Consider the following 21,105-nt stretch of genomic DNA (forward strand, 5'->3'; position numbering starts at 1 on the left):
TATAACACGCACTGCTACTTTTTTCCTCCATTTTTAGGAGGAAAAAGTGCGTGTTATACGCAGATAAATACGGTATATATTATTCTTATTATAGTGAAAGCCTATGGGAAAATTTGGCACCCTAACTTCTACCGCAGTTTTTACACTACATAGACAAGTAATATACCGAAACGAGCTTATTGTTCCCGATCGCGTTGCTATTACTTTTTGGAAGGTTTCACCAAATGGTTAGAGAAATATTGTTGTTTTTGTGGCCAAATTGGCCCCATAGGAATTAATGGCGGAATGTTCAAAACTAGAGTGGGGCCTGAAAATAGAGGGTGAGCGAAGAAATCTTGTCACAGTTTCTAAACTGCTGCCACCTACACAAATGTTACATCAAAACGTTCGCCTATCCCTGGTGCCACTTAACATGTCCACATCTAAGCCATAGCCCTAATAGTTTTTACTCTATGACCGTTTGTTTCCAACTCACGCCATCCATTGACATTCATTGAAACTGTACTCAAACCATCTCAAATTTCAAGGCCGTTTTCTAACCTGTGACTGTGCCTTCAGTTTTAATATTTCAGACATGCTATACAACAAAATGTCGGCAGGGGTCTTGTGATTCCTACGGTATAAGTCTCTAAGCTGTGAGATTTAGAGCTTTTACACTATAGAGTCGTATAAAAATGGGCACCTCCAACTTTGGTAAGTTGCCCTATTAAAAATGAATGAAGGAATGTTCTGGAATGTTCAAAACTAGACCGTTTGTTTCCAACTGCCAAAATTTCTTAACTGCTGACACACACACCACAAAAACTGCTGCAAGAACACTCCACACAATTTCCCTGGAAATTATACTTTTCTAGTTGAATGTTTTACATTCAAAAGTAGAAAATATTGTTGGAGATATAAAAGGGATACAGTCATAAGGATATAACAATACATGTATAAAATGTGTCACAAGACCTAAGAATGGACCATATGATCGAAATGTGGATCTACGCGTTTCGCTTACACTTGTTGCGCTTCTTCAGTATCCAAGTATACATGAATATAGAGAAAACTGGGGTGTCATATGTTTCATTGGGATATCTGCTGGGTCTGCATATGATACTATGGTGGGCTCCATGGCTTGATATTCCTATCTTGTGGACTGGTCCATTTTGGCATTATTGGATTTGGGGACTCCTATGTTGGTTATACCCCCTCCCCTTAATTTCCTTCCCGGTTTCCTCTCCTTTTACATTATATCTTTGGCTTGGCCCCTAATGTATGGTCATCTTTTTATGAGATTTGTTTTGCAAATTTCAGCATAGATCTCAAGATCCCATTACTTTTCTATGTTGACTGATTTTAGACTAAGGATACTGTGTCATTAAAAAGGTTTTCTCTATATGCATATATAGCTGGATCCGGAAGAAGCTCCACAAGTGTGAGCAAAGGCATACTTCCACATTTAGATTTTTAGGTCATGTGATGCATTTTATACATGTATTGTTATATCCTTATGACTGTATCCCTTTTATACAAATCCTTTTGTATTTCCAATAAACATGGATTAATTCCTTTTAACCTATTTGTTGTAAATCCCCATATCCAGGATTGGTAGACATAACCCTTTATTTTTCCTCCATTTTCATTTTCTCACCATACCTGGTTGTATTTACCCAATTTTACTTAATTGAGGGGATGGTGCCAGAATTTTTCAGATGGCGTTCCATTAAATTTTTAGAAAATATTGTTGTTTCAAAATATTTGGTCTTTTTTTTTTTTTTTTCTTTTTTATATAATAAAACCCAGTGGTTATCAAATGCCACTAAAGGAGAGCTCTATTTGTGTGAAAAAAGGATATAAATGACATTTGTGTACAGTCTTGCATGACCGAGCAATTGCCTGTTAAAGTAGCGGAGTAGCACAAAAAATACCCTGCCCATGAAGGGGGTAAAACCTTTTTGAGGTCAAGTGGTTAAAGCGGAACTTAACTGTTTAACTGGTTTCCAAAACTGTGGCATTCAAGGCGTTGTGTGAATGATAACTGTCACAGATGCTTTTGCTATCAACTAAACTTTCAAGCTATCAAATGGCTGGTGTTCTAACTGATCACATGTACAGCACTGTGGCAACCGCAGATCACATGGAGGCTAAGATGACAGCTTCATTGGCTGTAAAGAACAGTAGGGTTTAGTTCCGCTTTAAGTTGGAACAAAAATTAAAAATTGCATACTGTCAGGGTTTTTATTACAGAAGATGTATGCAGTGTCTCTTCTGTAATAAAAAAATAAACCTAACTGTTTGCAATCTTCTTTAGAATGTGTGCCGCTCTGTTTACATCCTGGCACACAGCCAGTGTGAGCCAGGATAACTGCATGGGAGTGATGTCATCCTGGGCTGGCCAGTCAAGGCATCTGAAGATCAGCACTTGGAAGATGCAAGGAACTTTTTGGGCATCGCGCTATTGGCACTAAGGTAAGTATTTTTTTATTTTTACTTTTAGTTCCACTTTAAAGTGGAACTTCACGTGGGTGGTAAAAAAATATGTCAGCAGTTACAAATACTGTAGTTTCTAACTTTGAAGAAAAAAACACTTACCATTGGAGGCCAGCATTGTCTTCCCCACAGCCTGTTTTTCGCTGGGCTTTGTCTCTCTGGTGCCTCCGTCTTGAGTCTGCGAGCTGGCTGTGACTTCTTTAAATGGCCATACACACTATAAGATTTTCTGAAGACTTTTTCCTTCAGATTTACCTTTTCTATGTAGTGCAAGGGCCTGCCAGATTGCATACAAATTGAAAGTGTTTACGTTTGACCTCATATTATCTGGTTTTGGTAAATCTAAAGGAAAAAGTCTTCAGAAAATCATATAGTGTGTATGGCCCATTAGTCTCACAGCCGCCTGACCACTGTGCATGCGGGAGGTACGGCAGTACAAGGAGACTGGGATAAATTACCCTGTTTGGGTTGCAGGGGGGCAGGCCAAGTGAACATCGCCAGGTGAGGATTGAGGGAGTGGGTTCCTTAATAAAAAAAAAAAAAAGCTGCTAATGTGTTAGGCTGGGGAAGGAGAAGGAAGAGCTGAACTTTCCTTTTTGGGTGAGGGTTGACTTTAAAGCTGGAAGAAAAAATACTGACAGGTAGGATTTTTATGACATAAAAGACATTATTGGTCACTTCTGTCATAAACCCTTCTCAAATGCGCAACTCAGCGTCCATTTACAGCACCAGCCTGTGCCCTGATGGAGTGACTTCATCACGGCGAGTCCAAACCTTGAAGGAAAACTGGAAGAAGGTAGAAGCACCTAGTGCTCATCCTGCATCACTGGAGGGGATCGCTTGGCAGGTAAGTCAGGCAGGTACCATCATGTGCTAATATGCTGTGCATATTTGTAGATTATGGCATAAAGCTCCTCGGGCCCCAATTTTCTTATTTTTCTATGCAGAACTGTAATTTCACTTTGAAGTGTTTGTTGTATGCAATAAAACCATACTGTTAAATATTAAAATACATGTTTGAGGTTATAAATGTATCAACAACCAATTCCTGAAAGACCCAGATGGGGAGTCAAGGCAGTCGGTGTGAAAAGGGTCAATGCGTTTTGTGGAAGCACCCGTTTCCTCAGGCCCTAAAAGGATTGTAAAGGCAGAAGGTTTTTTTTTTTTTTTTTTATCTTAATGCATTTTATGCATTTAAATAATAATAATAAAAAAAAAAAACCCTTTGTGTGCAGCAGCCCCCCTATTACTTACCTGAGCCCATCTTTATCCAGAGATGTTGCAGGAGTTTCTCAGCTGCCCGGGACTCCCTTCTTCATTGGTTAAGACAGCGGCACGATTGGCTCCCGCTGCTGTCAATCAAAGTCAGTCAGCCAATCGGTAAAAAGAGGGGGAGGGGCCGGTTCGCTGCTCCATGTCTGAATGGGCACAGGGAACTGTGACTCAACTAAGGTGCCTCCGTAGCAAGCTGCTTGCAGTGGGGACACTTAACAGGAGGGAGGGGCCATAAGATCCAGCCAGTGAGAAGAGGAGGATCTGGGCCACTTTGTGCAAAACCACTACACAGAGCAGGCAAGTACAGTATAACATGTTTTGTTATTTAAAAAAAAAAAAAAAACTAAAATTTACAATCACTTTAAGGACTTCATGAATATTCCCATATCATTGCAATGTCATAAAAGACACCTTAAGTAGAACTATAGCCAAAACTTTTTCTTTCATTTTGGATCAAGTAACCCCTGTCAGTTTTTTTTTTTTGTCATCTGTGTCCCATTGCGGAGATTTCCCTTCACTTCCTGTCCCATAGTCAAACGGGAAGTGAGAGGAAATCCCTGCAAATTAGTCACCAGAACTAGTGTCCCCATTTCTGCTCTTACTTTTCTGGGGACAACCCAAAATTTGGGATTTTCTTTACTTTCAATTTCAATGATAATGGTAAACAGGACAAATAGAGAGGGTAAATCTCCCTAACAAGGGCACAGACAGCAATTAAAACTGACAGGTGTTCAAATCCCTCTCCACTCTATCCAAAACTAAAAGAATAAAAAAACGAAAAAAAAAGTTTTGCCTTTAGTTATACTTTAAAAAACAGCACATGAATAAGTATAACGAGTAACAGTATTTCACACCAAAAAAAAGTTAATGATAATTACACAATAATGGTACAGTGGAAAAAAGGTGTGTGGGGGTGTCTCTATACACACATGATTGAAAAACTAAACAGGAGTCCCAGTCATGCTCTAGATGGCCTGTGGGGATGAATGAGGCCAATAGAATTAGGCCCCTTTCACACATACGGTCCATTTGTCTGTTTTTCATCCATCCGTTGACGGATAATAAACAGGCATCAATGCATCTCTATGTAAAAACGGATTATCATCCATTTACATCCGTTTTCATCCGCTTCCGTAAATGGATCGGACAAAAAACGGTTGTAAACGGACAAACGGTCTGTTTTTTTTTTCATCCATTTTTGCATTGGTACTGGATGTAAAAAAAAATGGACGACAAACTAATCCATTTTGACGTGACTGAACTGATGAACTGAATGGACCGTATTTGTGAAAGGGGCCTAAGACTAAAGGCCCATACACACGATAAGAAAATCTGAAGGGAAAATTCGTCCGACGACCAATCTGCCGATTTTCGGATTGTTAGTATGGTGCTTTCGACAGCCAACTCCGACTTTTCAGCTGACAAAATCCTGATGTGCAGGCTATAAAATTTTTGTCATCCGTCAAAACAACGTCCGATTTTCGTCTCATTAGTACAGATTTAGATGGAAAAAAATCTTAGAGGTTGTAAACCCATACGGAAATTTTTATTTATTTTTTTTTCGACCTGAAAGAGAAACACATAATGAGCTAGTATGCATCACATACTAGCTCATTATGAAATACTTACCTTAGAACGAGCCCCCCGCCGTGCCGTCCACTTAGCTGAATGACGGAAGAATGCCCGTCTTCTGGGATCGCGGCATCCGGCCATCTGATTGGTCGGAGCCGCGGTGACATCACGGGGCTCTGAAGGAACGGCACCAGCGGCTGTTCCTTCAGAGCGCATGCGCCAGTGATGTCACTGGCTGCATGTAAGATAAATATCTCCTAAACGGTACATGTTTAGGAGATATTTACAGTACCTATAGGTAAGCCTTATCATAGGCTTACCTATAGGTAACAGTGTCAGAGGAGGGTTTACTTCCTCTTTAAGAGTAGCGATTGTCGGCCGTAAATATTCGGCCACCGGCCGATTGTCGGCTTGTTAGTATGATGCTTCCGACAACCGACTGCGACTTTTTGGCCGAACGGAATCTGGTGTGCTGCCTTTAAAATTTTTGTTGGCCAACACCAGAACGGCCGATTGTTCCTCAGTCAGTACAGAATTCGGCCGACAAACAGCAGATGAGCAAGACTGGGCATGCTCAGAGAAGAAAAAACACAAGGAAAGTTAACCATCACATGACATCACTTCAGCAGTCGGCTGTTGTTGGCCGACAAAATGCATGTGCAGTCTTTAGCACTTTTCAACCGACAGGACAGCAACGGACAAAAGACGGCCGATCGTTCGGCCGGCAATCAGTGCGTGTGTACGGGGCTTAAGACTAGGCATGCTCAGAGACAAAAGAACACATACAAAGCAATCCAACACATGACATCACTTCTGAAGTAGAATTCTGTTGTACAGGAAAATTCGTATGAAAATAACCTCTTCACTTTCCACATCAGACTAACATGCCACAAAAAATGGACGACAGATCGTTCGATAATCTTATCGTGTGTACGGGGCTTTAGTATATTCCAAAAATTCCCATAATGGAGGTAGGGCTTTTTTTAATAAGATATTAACAAAAAAGATATATAAATAGGATCAAAAGCCTTACGTGATGGTAATGTTTATTTTTAAAATAATATTGAGAACTTGAGTTTTGTTTTGGATGCTTATGTAAAGTTCCATTATTTTGTTTTTCGCATTTTGGACATATATGTATGAATGATGTCGCCTCTAGTAAAAAATCTTATATGAAGATCACCACACGCATACAGTGCCTTGAAATTTTCCACATTTTGTCATGTTACAACCAAAAACGTAAATGTATTTTATTGGGATTTTATGTGATAGACCAACACAAAGTGGCACATAATTGGGAAGTGGAAGGAAAATGATAAATGGTTTTCCATCCCATCACCTTCCGGAGTTCTGTTGATTGTGTGACAAATTTGGCAGCACTGTATACATGGTTTTTAGATTGTTTTCTTATACTTTTTGTATTGAATAATATAGCGTTTTAAGTATCTTGTTTCCTACTGGTGGTGGCACTTATAAAAATCCCCTATATTCCCTTTCTGGAAAACCCAGGGATATCCTATTATCGCTCTTTTGGTGTTATTTATTAACTGCCTTTTTTTTATATATATAAAGGGGAAACAACCCTTTTATAACAGAAAGTAGATTTTTTTTTTTTTTTTCTTTTTCAAAAAGAAAACCCTGGACGTTACAGGCACCCCCACTATGAGCCATTTTTAGTGACCCTACATTTTTGCCACGATTTTTTGGAAATGAAGAAACATGCTGGTTTTGAGGTAGTTTAAAGAAGAATGTCCTCAACTCGTAGGCTTTAATAGAGATGACACGGCACAGATAAGAGGAATTAATATTTAGAACGTTCCTGTATTTGGAAACCTTTAAGCCCCAGTTCACACTTATGCGATGCGGGAAGGCTGCGAATCCGCAGCCTGTTCCCGCATCGCAAACGCACCCCCGGCAGTTCACACTGCCATATGCGATACGCTGGGGGTGTCAATGTAATCTTAACGACACCCCCAGTTTGATCGCATATCGCAGTGCGATCCTGCAGTTCCCACAGGATCGGATCGCACAAGTGTGAACCGATGTGCGATCCGATCCTGATGCGGCTGCAAAAAAGGGTCCTGTGTGTGTTTGCTGCGGGTGTGGTGCGAATTTAGCCATACAAAGTGTATGGCTAAACTCGCACCGCACAGCCAATCGCATGTAATGAAGGAGCAGTGCGCTCCGACATTACATGCGAAAGCCGCATCAGTGTGAACCGGCTCTTAGAAGCTGGACATAACAGTGTTGCTGCCTGAATAAAGCTGGATACATACTATACAACTTTTGTTGTCAGATTTCTTTTAGATTTACCTTTTCTATGTAGTGCAAGGGCCTGCGTGATTGCATACAAATTGAAAGTGTTTAGGTTTGACCTCGTATTATATGGTTTTGGTAAGTCTGAAGGAAAAAATCTAAAGATTGTGTAGTGTTGTGTATGGCCCTTAAGTGCCTCTTTCATCCCCCACTATGAGATTACCACAAAGCAGTAGTCCACGAATTGAGGACACATACACTTATTCAAAGTGTGTTATTCTAAAACGTCTAATCATGCAGAGTTGTTAAAATAGAGGATATAAAGTGGGCCTACATGTAGTGTTTAACCACTTGCCGACTGCTCACAGTATATTTACTGCGGCAGTCAGCCCCTCACAGGCAGAGCGACGTAGGTCTACGTCGCTAGCCTGTGAGGCTCTGGGGAGCGAGCGCGCTCCCGCGCGGTCACGGACCCCCCCCCCCCGCGCGTGTGACTGGTGGACCCGATGTCCGCCGGTCACTCGGCGATCGTCGGGGGGAGAGGGAGAAAGGCAGGCTGCTAGTGTAAACAAGCTGCCTGTCATTCTCCCCTGTGTAGAAACAATGATCATACGGTTCTACTATGTAGGACCGTTGATCATTGTTCCTACACCTCAAGCCACAGCCAATCACAGTTAGAATCACGCCCCTAGGGACACACACCACCCCTCCCTCTCAAATAAAGTTAACCCCTTCACTGCCAGTGTATTTTTACAGTAACAGTGCATATGTATAGCACTGATTACTGTAGAAATGTCACTGGTAACCCCAAAAATGTCAGTCAAGGGTCCGATCTGTCCACCGCAATGTCGCAGTACCGCAAAAAAAATCGTAGATCGCCGCCATTACGCGTTAAAAAAAAAAACAAAAATGACAAAAATCTTTCCCTTTTGTTAGTAAACGCGATAACTTTTGCGCAAACCAATCAAAATACGCTTTTTGCGTTTTTTTTTTTTTTTTTTTACCAAACATATGTAGCATAAAACAAATTGGCCGAAAATGTTCAAAAATTTTGATTTTTACATTGTTTTTCTTGGGGAATTTCAGGTAAAAAAATTTGAAAAATATTGTTCTTTTTGCAAAATTGACGCTCTTTTTTTGTTTATAGCGCATGATCAAAAAATCGCACAGGTGATCAAATACCACCAAAAGAAAGCTCTGTTTGTGGGAAAAAAAGGACGTCAAATTTGTTTAGGTACAGCGTCGCACGACCGCGCAATTGTCGGGTCAGGAAGGGGGTAAAATCTTCCGGGGCTTAAGTGGTTAACCACTTGCCGACTGCCGCACGACTATTCACTGGGGCGGTCAGCCCCTCACAGGCAAAGCGACGTAGGGCTACGTCGCTAGCCTGTGAGGCTCTAGGGAGCGAGCGTGCGCCGTCGGAGGCGCGCTCCCGCTCGGTCATGGACCCCCGATGTCCGCCGGGCACTCGCCATTGTCCGTTACACCGGGAGAAAGGCAGGCGGCTAATGTAAACAAAGCCGCTTGTCATTTCTTCCCTGTGTAAGAATGGAGATCAAACGGTTCTACTATGTAGGACCGTTGATCTCTGTTCTTACACTAGTAGCCATGTCCAATCACAGTTAGAAACACGCCCCTAGGACACACTTAACCCCTCCCTCTCAAAAAAGTTAACCCCTTCACTGCCAGTGTAATTTTTACAGTAACAGTGCATATGTATAGCACTGATTACTGTAGTAATGTCACTGGTAACCCCAAAAGTGTCAAAAATGTCAGTCAAGGGTCCGATCTGTCCGCCGCAATGTCGCAGTCCTGCAAAAAAAATTGCAGATGGCAGCCATTACTCGTTAAAAAAAAATGACAAAAATATTTCCCTTAGTAGACGCAATAACTTTTGCGCAAACCAATCAAAATACGCTTTTTGCGATTTTACACCAAACATATGTAGCATAAAACAAATTGGCCTAAAATGTTAATACAATTTAATTTTTTTCTTTTTTTTTTTTTTTGGGGGGAATTTCATATAAAAAAAAAAAATGTGAAAAATTTTTATTTTTGCAAAATTGTCGCTCTTTTTTTTGTTTATAGCGCATGATCAAAAATTCGCACAGGTGATCAAATACCACCAAAAGAAAGCTCTGTTTGTGGGAAAAAAAGGCGTCAAATTCATTTAGATACAGCGTCGCACGACCGCGCAATTGTCCGTTAAAATCACGCAGTGTCGAATCGCAAAATAGGCCCTGGTCAGGAAGGGGGTAAAATCTTCCGGGGCTTAAGTGGTTAAAGAAAGTATTTAAAATACCGCATTGGGGTTTACTTACACTATTGCTGCATTAACTTGCATTGCATTAAAGGAGAAGTATGGGAATGGCAAATATATTGTGCATGTTCACCTCATGCTTCCATGCCTTTTCTTTTTATTCTCGGTCCTTTAGTTTGTGCAGTCCAATCACTTGAAGTGTCAGGAAATGGCCAGTAACGGTCTTCTTTCTGTTTAAAAGTTTAGAGTGGGCGGATACATCTCTAGCAATCCACCCACTCTTGGCCCCTCCTTCTCTGACATGTGGCTGCTCTTAGCAAATGGGCACACACCTTAGCAGCAAGCCAGAACGTGCCCGTTTTGCCATGTGTCTCCATTTCCATAGTAACCGGTGTCATCACTAAAAAGCGGGGGAAGTTTGAGAAGTTGTGCACTTGTCTTCACTTCCAGCAGCTCTCCTGTCTGTGTTCCGGGCTGCACATTCAGCAGCAGTCTGTGTCTTCTCTTTACCACTTCCTCTGATACTTTCTAGATTGTAAGCTCTAACGAGCAGGGCCCTCTAATCCCTCCTGTATTGAAACTATTGTCTTCCCTCATATTGTAAAGCGCTGCGCAAACTGTCGGCGCTATATAAATCCTGTATAATAATAATACTTCCTGAGTTTTTTTTTTTTTTTCCCCTGCACCCTTAGATCCCTCTCCCCCTTCCCCTCACTCACATTCAATGTGTAGGCTTCCAGGTACAAGAACAGTACATTATCTCGTTCTACGATCCCTGGAAGCTCTTTACACATTACATGCAGACAGACATCAGCCACTTGTGTACTATGTCTATTTGTGAATAAACGGTGAGATGTGTTCAATACATTGTAGTGCTGCAGGGGAGAGGGAAATAGGAGTCCCATCTTCAGCCAGTGTTGTATTGTGCATTATATTTTTAACAGGAATGCAGAAATCGTAAAAAGAACACTTCCGTGATCTCTCTTACAGTCCCTGAACTGCTTCTGCTCTTTCTGAAGGTATGTCTGTGTGCTCAGGACTGTCTGTCAGGAGGGAGGAGGAGGAAGAGGTCTGTGTGAACTCTGGGGAACTAGCAGAGAGCCCAGAGCTGACAATAGTCACAGAGAGAAGGAAGGGGAGAAGGAAGGGGGGTTGCTGTGTTGACACTTAATGAAAGTCTGTAGCCCCTCCCGCAGGGAATTAACCCTATTTTAACAGTGTGCGCTTTTCAGAGTGCAGGGAAGCTCTGTAGACACTAGTAGCTCATAAGGATTGAGATAAAGCAAAAAAAAAAAAAAAAAAAGGAAACCTATACTTCTCTTTTAGGGTAGCCTATTTGTTTAAATGGCCGCCTAATGAACTAATAATGTACCAAAAAGGTGCATATACCATTTCTAGCACCGCTTTGCACCAAGCCAAGTAACATGTTGTGTTAATGTGCACGTTTCCACAGCTCATTAGTATGAATCAGCTCTTAATGCTTTACAATTAACCTGAAATAGTGTGGTTATTAGCATTAAGTCTGCAACTAATGATTCATTTCATAATCGATTAGTTGGCCGATTTTATTGTTTCATTTAATTGGAATAAAACCTAAGAAAAAAAGCGTGGTTTATTATTTAGGTAATATGTAGAGTTAAAGGTTTTGTAACCCTACATTACGATTTTTTTGCCAGCCCCACTATTTTAATTTGTCATCCTGCACTGTGTTTTTTTGTTTGTTTAAAATCGAAGCCTCTAAGAGCCAGTTCACACTAGCACGACTTGTCAGTGACAAGTCGCGCTCCCCGCGGTCCATTGACCGCTACAGGGCCCGTTTTAATAGGAGCGACACAAAAAGGGTCCTGTACTATTTCGGGGCGACCTCGGAGCGACTTGCATAGACTTCCATTATGTGAAGTCCCTGCAAGTCGCTCCGAAGTCGCGGTGCATGGTAATGCACAAGTCGCCCCCGAAGCTGTTCAGAGTCGTGTCGCCTTAATGTGAACCGATTCTAAATACCTTTTTGTGAAGTATCTTTAGGCCGGTCATTTGAGTTTTAAGTTTTAGTATTTTACTAACCACAGCGGAGGGGGGGGGGGGGGTAGGCGTGGATATAGATACAGACTCCCGAGCTGACAGGCAGGGAGGGAAAGGGGGAGAGGACAGAGCAATTAGAATTGTTATGGGAGGAACCCTACAGCAGAAGTTAATCAAAGCTACACAGTGTTCAGTTTCAATGACACTGAATAGTAATAATGTGTTACCCCACAGAATTTTTGTTGCACTTTAGCACCCCCATTCTCCTATGCCTTCTAGAATGCCTGCTCCGCATGTAACAAGCTCACCTTTTGCCTTGACCTTATATTTCCAACTGTTTCCAACCCAGGGCAAACACTCCTATATGCTCCGATGGGAGAGGGTACTAGGTGAGGAAATTTTCCTCGAGACTTGGCAGATCTGGTCTCGGGCAGGAAAATACCTATAAAATTCTCTATTTCTGGTATCTGACGCTACCTATCCCACTACTTCCGACCGCTGCTGGTGTTGCTGCAGAGATAGAGGTGCTCTCTTTCATATATTTTGGACAGGTCTTTTGCTTACCCCTTTTTGTAGATTAGTACAACAGCTGCTGAGTTACCTGTTCCGGGTAACCTATCCCATGGCCACCAAATTTCTTCCTTCTAGGCCTCTCCCCCTTAAAACTCCCTAAACCCTAAAAGAAGCTTTTACACCATATTCTCATGGCAGCACGCTGCCTTGTGTCAGTATATTGGGAAAAAAAAACGCTCTCCTCCTTCTCCTGATGCTCTGTATGCCAGGACTAAAGCTGGATACACACTATTCAACTTTTGTGGTTAGATTTCCTTCAGATTTACCTTTTCTATGTAGTGCAAGGGCCTGCCAGATTGCATACAAATTGAAAGTGTTTAGGTTTGACCTCATATTATTACGGTTTTGGTAAATCTAAAGGAAAAAGTCTTCAGAAAATCTTAGTGTGTATGGCCCATAAGGATGTGGAACTGGTGGAGAAACTGACAGCCAGAATACAGGACAAATTAGAAATCCACAATCGTGTATAGGAACTGTGGCATCTTCGGGCGGACCCACCGTGAAACACCTCCACCCCCCCATATCCTCATGGGCGCAATATAGTGATGGCACCTACCTCCCTTCCTCTATTTCCTCTTTCTCTTTTTCCACCTAATCCTTTCTTTTTTATATTCCTTTTTGAATCTTGATGCGATTGCTGATTTACTCCAAGATAACCACTGATATGGCTGCTACAACTGTCTTCATCTGTCTTTTGGGCGCTTTGTATCTAATTTGAGTATTGTACGCATAGCTTAATTTCTTTCTACTTTAAAAAGTAAAATAAAAATTATTTGAAAAAAAAAAAAATATATTTTTTAGGGCCTCTGCTTTTATATATATATATATATATATATATATATATATATATATATATATATATATATATATATATATATATATATATATATATATATATATATATATATATATATATATAAACAGTAATGTTTTGGGGTTCTAAGTAACTTTCTAGCAAATAAAAAAGAGATAAAAGATTGTTACCTGTTACTTAGAACACTCAAATATATATATATATATATATATATATATATATATATATATATATATATATATATATTGTGTGTATGTATGTAATTTTTTTTTTTTTTAAACCGAGACCCTAGGGGGGAAAAAATGGCAGTCCTTGCAATAGTTTGTCACACTGTATTTGCACAGCGGTCTTTCAAACACAATTATTTTTGAAAAAATACACTTTAATGAATTTAAAAAAAATTAAACAGTAAAGTTGGCCCAGTTTTGTATAATGGGCAAGATGATGTTACACCGAGTAAATAGATACCTAACGTCAGGCTTTTAAATTGAGTTAGCGACAAACTATGGTACTTAAAAAATCTCCTTAGGCGACGCTTTAAAACATTTTAAAGGTTACCTGTTTAGAGTTAAGCCCCATACACACGTGCCGAATGATCGGCCGTCTTTTGTCCGGTGCTGTCCTGTCGGTTGAAAAGTGCCAAAGACTGCACACGAATTTTGTCGGCCAACAACAGCCAACTGCAGAAGTGATGCCATGTGATGGTTAACTTTCCGTGTGTTTTTTTTTTCTTCTCTGAGCATGCCCAGTCTTGCCCAGCTGCTGTTAGTTGGCCGAATTCTGTACTGACTGGCGAACAATCGACCATTCTAGTGACGGCCAACAAAAATTTTATAGCCTGCACACCCGATTCTGTTCAGCCGAAAAGTCGCAGTCGGTTGTCGGAAGCATCATACTAACAAGCCGATAATCGGCCGATCGTTCGGCGGCTGAATATTTACGGCCGACAATCGCTACGTGTGTATGGGCCTTTAAAGAGCTTGAATTATTGCTCTTGCTCTAACGATCGAGGCGATACCTCACGTGTGATGTGAACACATTTGCGGGCGCGACCTACGTATGCGTTTTCTTCGGTGCTCGAGTATGGGGGGATGGGGTGCTTTAAAAAAAAATGTTTTCTTATTTCACACTGTCCCTCTTAAAAAAAAAAAAAAATCCTGATCACTTTTTTACTTTCACAAGGAATGTAAACATCCCTTGTAACCGTAATAGTCAGTGACAGGTACCCAAATGCCTCCTCTGCACTTCAAAGTAGTCAGAATCCCAAAATCTGCATTTTTAAATAAGTTCAATATTTTAAAATCTGGCGCTGTTTACTACATCGGAGATCCGATCAAAGCCGATATCGGCTTTGTTCCGGTCTCCAGGCCAGCTGGTGGGTGTGCGTGGCAGAGCAGCGGGGGCATCCCCTACCGCTGCTTGTAATAGCCGACATGATTGCTGATTAGCCGCATCAGTTTTTAATTTAATTTATCACAAGAAAGCCGACCTTTTGGCTCTAAAAAATGGTACCATGGTGATGCCTGTAGCCAGTACAACCACTTCAACGTGAAGTGAACTGCAGCTTCAGGCATCATTCAGATATCACCACTCAAATTCCAGGACGTCATATGATGTCCTACAGTCGGAAAATGGTTAAAGTACATTGTTATCAAATTGTTATGGGTAAAGTTTTGCTTTAAAGTGAAAGCAATCCCCCATAGATTTAAGAGTTTAGAAAAAAACATATACATTCTTGGCATGTGCTGGAAATGTAACTGTCACATTGAATGTGTGTGCTCTCAACGAAACTGTCAAACCATCAGGTGGCTGATTACATGTGCAGCATCATGGCCGCTGAGGATAAACAGAGGCCAATATGGCAGCTTCCTTGGCTGAGAACTATTAGGAGAGTTTACTTCCATCCAAAGTACTCCTTAAGTCTCACCTAGCGTCTCCTCCACTTTCTCTTTCCATAGAGATTCCAAACGACTCTGTCCTCACTCATTCATTTCTCTATCTACACCTCCTTCAATAGTCAATTGTTAGCCTTCCGTGGTTTCCTATACCATCACATTGCTAGCAACACCGAAATTCATCGCTCTACTCTTTAGCTCTTCTCGTACATCACAAATTTACTAACTGATCTATCAGTATAGGTGTCACACCACTTCCTCAAGCGCAATCTTTTCAAAACTGATGATAATCTCCCCACACATATACCCCTTTTTAGATTGTAAGCTCTCACGAGCAGGGCACTCCTAACCGTCTTGTCCTGAATTATATTGTACCTGTATTGTCTCCTTTGTACAAACTGTTGGTGATAGGTAAATCCTGTATAATAATAATAATCCATGTCTAGTTATCTAAACAACAAACCTTAAGGGTCCATTCACACTAGCGCGACTTGGTCGCCTGACAAGTCGCGGTCGGTCGCCTGCCATTGATTAGCACAGGACCCGTTCTAATAGGAGCGACACAAGTCCTTTTGGGGCGACCTGGAGGCGACTTGCATTGACTTCAATTATATGAAGTCTGTGCATGGCGTGCACCGCGACTTCACAGGTCGCCCCAGCAAGTCGTGTCTCCCCTGTCTGAATGGGCTCTAATAGTTATTTGTTTTTATACGTAGCAAGCAGTAAGGTGATTGTTGGGTCTGCACAAGTTTTGTATTTTTTTGCAAATATTTTTTTTTTTTTTATTGTAACTGCGCTGTAATTCCGTTTTTTTTTTTTTTTTTTTTTGTTTTTCTTCTTCATGCCATACAGTAAAACTCCACAAATGCAGGAAGTACATTCTGAAATCTTTATTTTTTTTCTTAAGGTATTTTTGTTCATGTAAACTGAGACTTAGAGATATTTAACCCTATCAAACTTTGTTTTTCCAGTGATGAGGCCATGCGTAAAGCAGGGGTTGCTCACACCAAGTCCAGCAAGGAGATGGAAAGTCATGTTTTTCTAAAGGCTAAAACACGTGTAGGTATATCAGATCAATCTCTGTGTTACTAAACACTACCTGTGCCTACCTAATTACTGTCAACAGCACTACCTCTTTCTAGTACTTATCCTGTGTATACATTTATAATTTGCTGCAAATGAATTATTTTGTACTTTTCACAGTAAAAGTCCCTTTGCAGTCGTCTTTAGGACTGCTGTATGTGCAGATAGCTGGGGATTTCCTGTAGGGAAGTATTTTTGTAAATTCAATACTTTCATTGGTTGTGTGACTCCTTTGGAGTTAAGATTGAACTCCACTGAATCCTCAACTAAAAACCGCTAGTAGTAGTTAGTTTCATTCAACTTGTTTTGTTTAGTAATTTATTACTAATTTTGAAGGACATGGCACTATGAACTATATGCATGAAATGTTCCCGAGTGGCCTTTATTCTCCAGTCAAATGACATTCCACCAAATTTAGGGGGTGATTTCAAACTGAGAAGAGAATGAGCACAAAGTTGGTGGAATTTAAGTTTTTTTTTTTTCTGTAAAAGGTGATTGGTTGGTTGCTATGGGCAATAATTTTTAAAATATTTTTTTTTTTTGTTAATTTTATTGAAAGCCCTATGGATCATACAACATACTTGGAGGAAATGTTATGTGTATATGTAATTAACAGCATGTTTTTACCTGTTTGTTTCTGTTTTTATTGCAGGAAGAGTATTTGTCTTTGGTTGCCAGACTTATTATTCACTTTCGAGATATCCGTAAGTCACAAAAGATGATTTTCTAGGGGTGTAACCAAGTGATTTTTGTTTTTTTAATCTAAAAACTCTTCCGCATAGCATTAGAGATGAACTAGTAGTTGACGCAAAAGTGGAATAATGCTAAACCTTTACCTTTATTAAAACCAGTAATATCTCTGTCCCATTCATCTCATGCTTTCAAGGGTAGAGGAGAGATCTGGGGTTGTACAGACTCCAGATGTCTCCATAAATAAGACCTGCCATGCTTTTATTTCTAAGGGATGTTTACACATGATAAAAAAAAAAATAAAAATAAAGGGACAGTGTAAAAATAAAAACATTTTATGAAATAAATTAAAAAAATAAAAATTTTAAAGCGCTCCGGTCCCCCTGTGCTCGCATGCTGGGATGAACACATACGTCGGTCATGCACGCATATGAAAGTTGTGTTTGCACCACACGTGAGGTATCGCTGTAAACGTTATAGTGAGCGTAATAATTCTAGCACTATACCTCTTTTGTAACTTTAAACTGGTAACCTGTACACATTTTCAAAGCGTCCCCTTTGGAGATTTTTAAATATTGTAGTTTGTTTGCATTCTATGACCGTGTACAATTTTAAAGCGCAACATGTTCGGCATCTATTTAGGAAAAAGAAGATAAAAGCACAGCGCCTTCTAACTGCAGCAGGAAACAAATTTAATATAAATGTGATAAAATCTTACTCACAAGGGTAAGCTTGTTAAAAAGCTTTTAAAATAAATGTGGAAGTCTGTGCATCTCAGTCCTGGGGGGGGTCCTAGATGGCAGTGTCCTCGCTGGCTGACACGGTGAGGGGATTCCTGGGATGTAGTCCAAGGCTTCCCTGGTCCGTGGAATGCAGGGGAACAGCTCCAACAGGCTGTGATGTCACTTCCTGGTCATGAGGCACAGATGTAAACGGCGACGCATTGAGGAGCATGTGCTCCTTCAGGCCGTACGAGCCTCCTATTGGTGTAGGGCTTTTATGCCCACAGAAGGGGGTGGACATTTCTCAATCTATTTCTGTATACCTTTTTGTTAAAATTACTCTATGTGCACATAATTGTTCTTTACCCACCTACTCGTCGGTCCAACATGGAAACATATAGCAAGGTTCGTCCAGTTATTTCTGTCACTATAATTTGCCAGGTATTAGACTACAACACCTTTTATTTAGTCATATTTGCACCCATATAGCCTTTCACTCCATTCCAATTGTTACAGTTAGTTCGTTTGGCCGTCCCTTGTATGTGTTCCTGATTCATTACTGCAGCCACTTTGCTTTCCTTTGCTTTTTGGCCCCACCGAGCTCCTGTAATGTCCACCCCCTTCTGTGGGCATAAAAACCAATATGGCGCCCATACAGCCTAAAGGAGCGCATGTGTGTGTGTGTGTGTGTGTGTATACGTACGTACGTACGTACGTATGTATGTATGTATGTGTGTGTATATTTATAATGGGGTTGATTCTGAAAACTTTAAATGATTCAGAGTCTTTTGGGGTTATAGAAACATAGAAACATAGAATGTGTCGGCAGATAAGAACCATTTGGCCCATCTAGTCTGCCCAATATATCTGAATCCTTGCAACTGAATGTTCTCCTGACATTCAGTTGCAATGCCACAGTATACTTTACTTATAAAGGCTAAAGTTGTATGTAGTGCTTGCTATAGGAAGTATAGCAGTCCATCTACTCATGTCATTTTATGAAGTTGAGGTTTGACAGTGAAATGAGGGATCTGACTGGTTATTATCGGTAATGAGAAATTTACCTCAAAACACTCTTCATTCAACAGACTATAATTGCTCATTTTACTAGCTTTCTCATATTTCTTTCTGGCTAATACAGGCAGCATGTCCCCAGCCCTACTTGGACATCCTAGGTTAACAAGTTAACTATTAGTGATAGTTTTGTTGCTCACACTTCTGTTGATGATGTCCTTCTTGCTTTATCTTGCCATAACTGACAAAGCCTCTAGGCAAATATCTAATTTATAAGAAACGGGTATGTACTATACATAGTAGCTATAACAAACCTCTATTTTGAGTTAAAATGTTTGTGAATTCACATTGTGACTTTACTGGTATCCCCTCTGGATTATGCAGTCATTAACTACAGTGTATGTGTTTTCTTTTAAACGACATGGCTATATACCTGTGCTGTGCGGTCAAGTGGTCCTGCCTCCTATCTATGGGGAGCAGTGGGTAGGGCGGAGATTCCCTTGTGATGTCAGCTGGCCAGCAGAGGGAAGTCACATAACCACACAGCGGTGGTGTAAGGAAAGGTATTTAGCCTTGTAATTTAAAAAAAAAACATACACAGTAGTTGATAACTGCATAATCCAGAGGGGATACAAGTATTTTCGCTGAATATTGCTGCGAAATAGAGGCTGAGAGGAGATCAGCTCTCACGCTGACAGGCAAAGGAGTAAGGGGGAGTGGGGAGAGACTCAAAGCATAGAGTGAGATGATAGAGGCAGGTAAGCTGACCACGGTATCACGGCTCAGCAGCCATGATTACTGTGGTTGGCACACACGGAAACACAAGAACAGACAATATTAACCAGATATATTACAACATAGAAAGGGACAAATTACACGGCACAAGCGCTGTGCTATAGATCATGCCTTAAAGGAATAGTATTTTCTTTCTTTTTTTTTTTTTTTTTTTTTTTTTTAAAGGGTTACAACCACTTTAACTGTTCGGAAAAAATTGGAGAATGTATTAAGTTTGAATTTTCATTTTTACAGATAACAAGAAATCCCAGGCATCAGTAAGTGGTAAGACTTCTTAATGTTTTTATCTTCAGCATTCTGTACATTTCAAATAGTTACATAACTGCCTTCAGGGGAGTTAATCTAAGACACTCTTTAGAATTCCACTTTGCCGTTGCTCGACAAATGTTGGCGCGAGCTAGGACTGAACGATATTCGATGTAACATCGAATATCGTGCTGCGGGTGTGGGCGATAGTCACATCGCCGGATCATGCGATATTGGGGACTCACAGTGAAGGTAGACGGATACAGCCCGACATCCGTCCCACATGTTAAGTCCGTCCTGCAGCTCTCCTGACTGAGCGGTGAGCAGCGGCACAGGGAACCAATCACGCGTGCCTACACACCTGATTGGTTCGCTGTGCCGCTACTCACGACGTGATTGGTTTGCTGTGCTGTGGGGCGGAAGTGTATTGTGGGGACTGGGAGTGTGCTTCCCGTGCGAAGGAGCTGCCTGGTGGAGAGCACTACAACCCCCAGCGTTACCCCCACTTCCCGCGTTTCAGTCTGCCCCCAGCCAGAGAGATTCCCCCTTCCTCCGGGAGAACCGACTTCACAGCCCGATCATGAGGGACAAACAAAAGAAACGGATGGAGCGCACGTGGGCTGAGGCTGCCAAGAAGGTACCAAATACGGAGGGGAGGCGACTGTACCATGTACACCAGGAAGAGGCGGGTATAAATATTGCAATATATATCGTTGGGGAAAAAATATTGCAATGTGTTTTTTTTTTTTTTTTTTCTTTTTTTTTACCAATATCGTGCAGCCCTAGAGGGAGCAATAAATTATTGTACCTGTTTGAAACGGGTACATGAATTTGAGACAAGCATCACGTGTGGAGGCACACTGAAGCTGGAGTATCCATGCAGACTCTTTGTCCTTAGTGTGCCCTGCTTCCTCCCCGCCGATGCACCAGTAAGATATCGCAGTGTCCAAGGAATTATGGAGCTGGTTGGGCAGAGCTTGATGAGAAGTCGGAGACGCTAGTTCCTCATCATGTCTGTTCCACTAATGATTGACAGCAGTCAGTGGGTGAAACCCAAGCCAATAGACAGTCTAGAATTGACCTACTGCCTGCTCCTAATCACAAGGAGGTGGCAGGCCATCATTATGGGGAGCTGGTGTCTCAGCTTCCCAGTCAGACTCCGTTCACTGTTGGCATCACTGGTTGATAGGAGCCTGTTGGTTGTAATGCTGACAGCATCCTTAACGGCACTCTGCCTGTCTTTGTATACCAAGTTTAAATTGGCCTCAATTACATCCAGTTCTTTGTCTATGAACTGGAGGTGTTTCTCTTTGAATTTGGTTTAGCCATAAGTCAAGCCTTATATATGTGGTAGGACTGCTGCTTCTCTGAAAAGTGATCCACACTCAGGTTGCTTTTCAGAGGTGTTTAACAGGT

At 41.1% G+C, this 21,105-nt stretch overlaps 1 protein-coding gene across 4 annotated transcripts in view; it reads left to right on the forward strand.

The window, feature by feature from the left end:
• The window catches only part of MED15 (mediator complex subunit 15), a 147,143-nt gene that overhangs the window by 1,167 nt on the left and 124,871 nt on the right, over positions 1-21,105 (forward strand). For all 4 annotated transcript variants that reach the window (XM_082243759.1, XM_082243762.1, XM_082243761.1 and 1 more), the window contains exons 2-4: positions 16,111-16,198; positions 16,875-16,926; positions 19,678-19,707. In XM_082243759.1, coding sequence (XP_082099885.1) covers positions 16,111-16,198; positions 16,875-16,926; positions 19,678-19,707 — 170 coding nt within the window. The remainder of the gene's footprint in view (positions 1-16,110; positions 16,199-16,874; positions 16,927-19,677; positions 19,708-21,105) is intronic.

The sequence above is a fragment of the Pelophylax lessonae genome (genome assembly GCF_965119305.1).
Source record: "Pelophylax lessonae genome assembly, chromosome: 1".
NCBI lineage: Eukaryota > Metazoa > Chordata > Amphibia > Anura > Ranidae > Pelophylax > Pelophylax lessonae.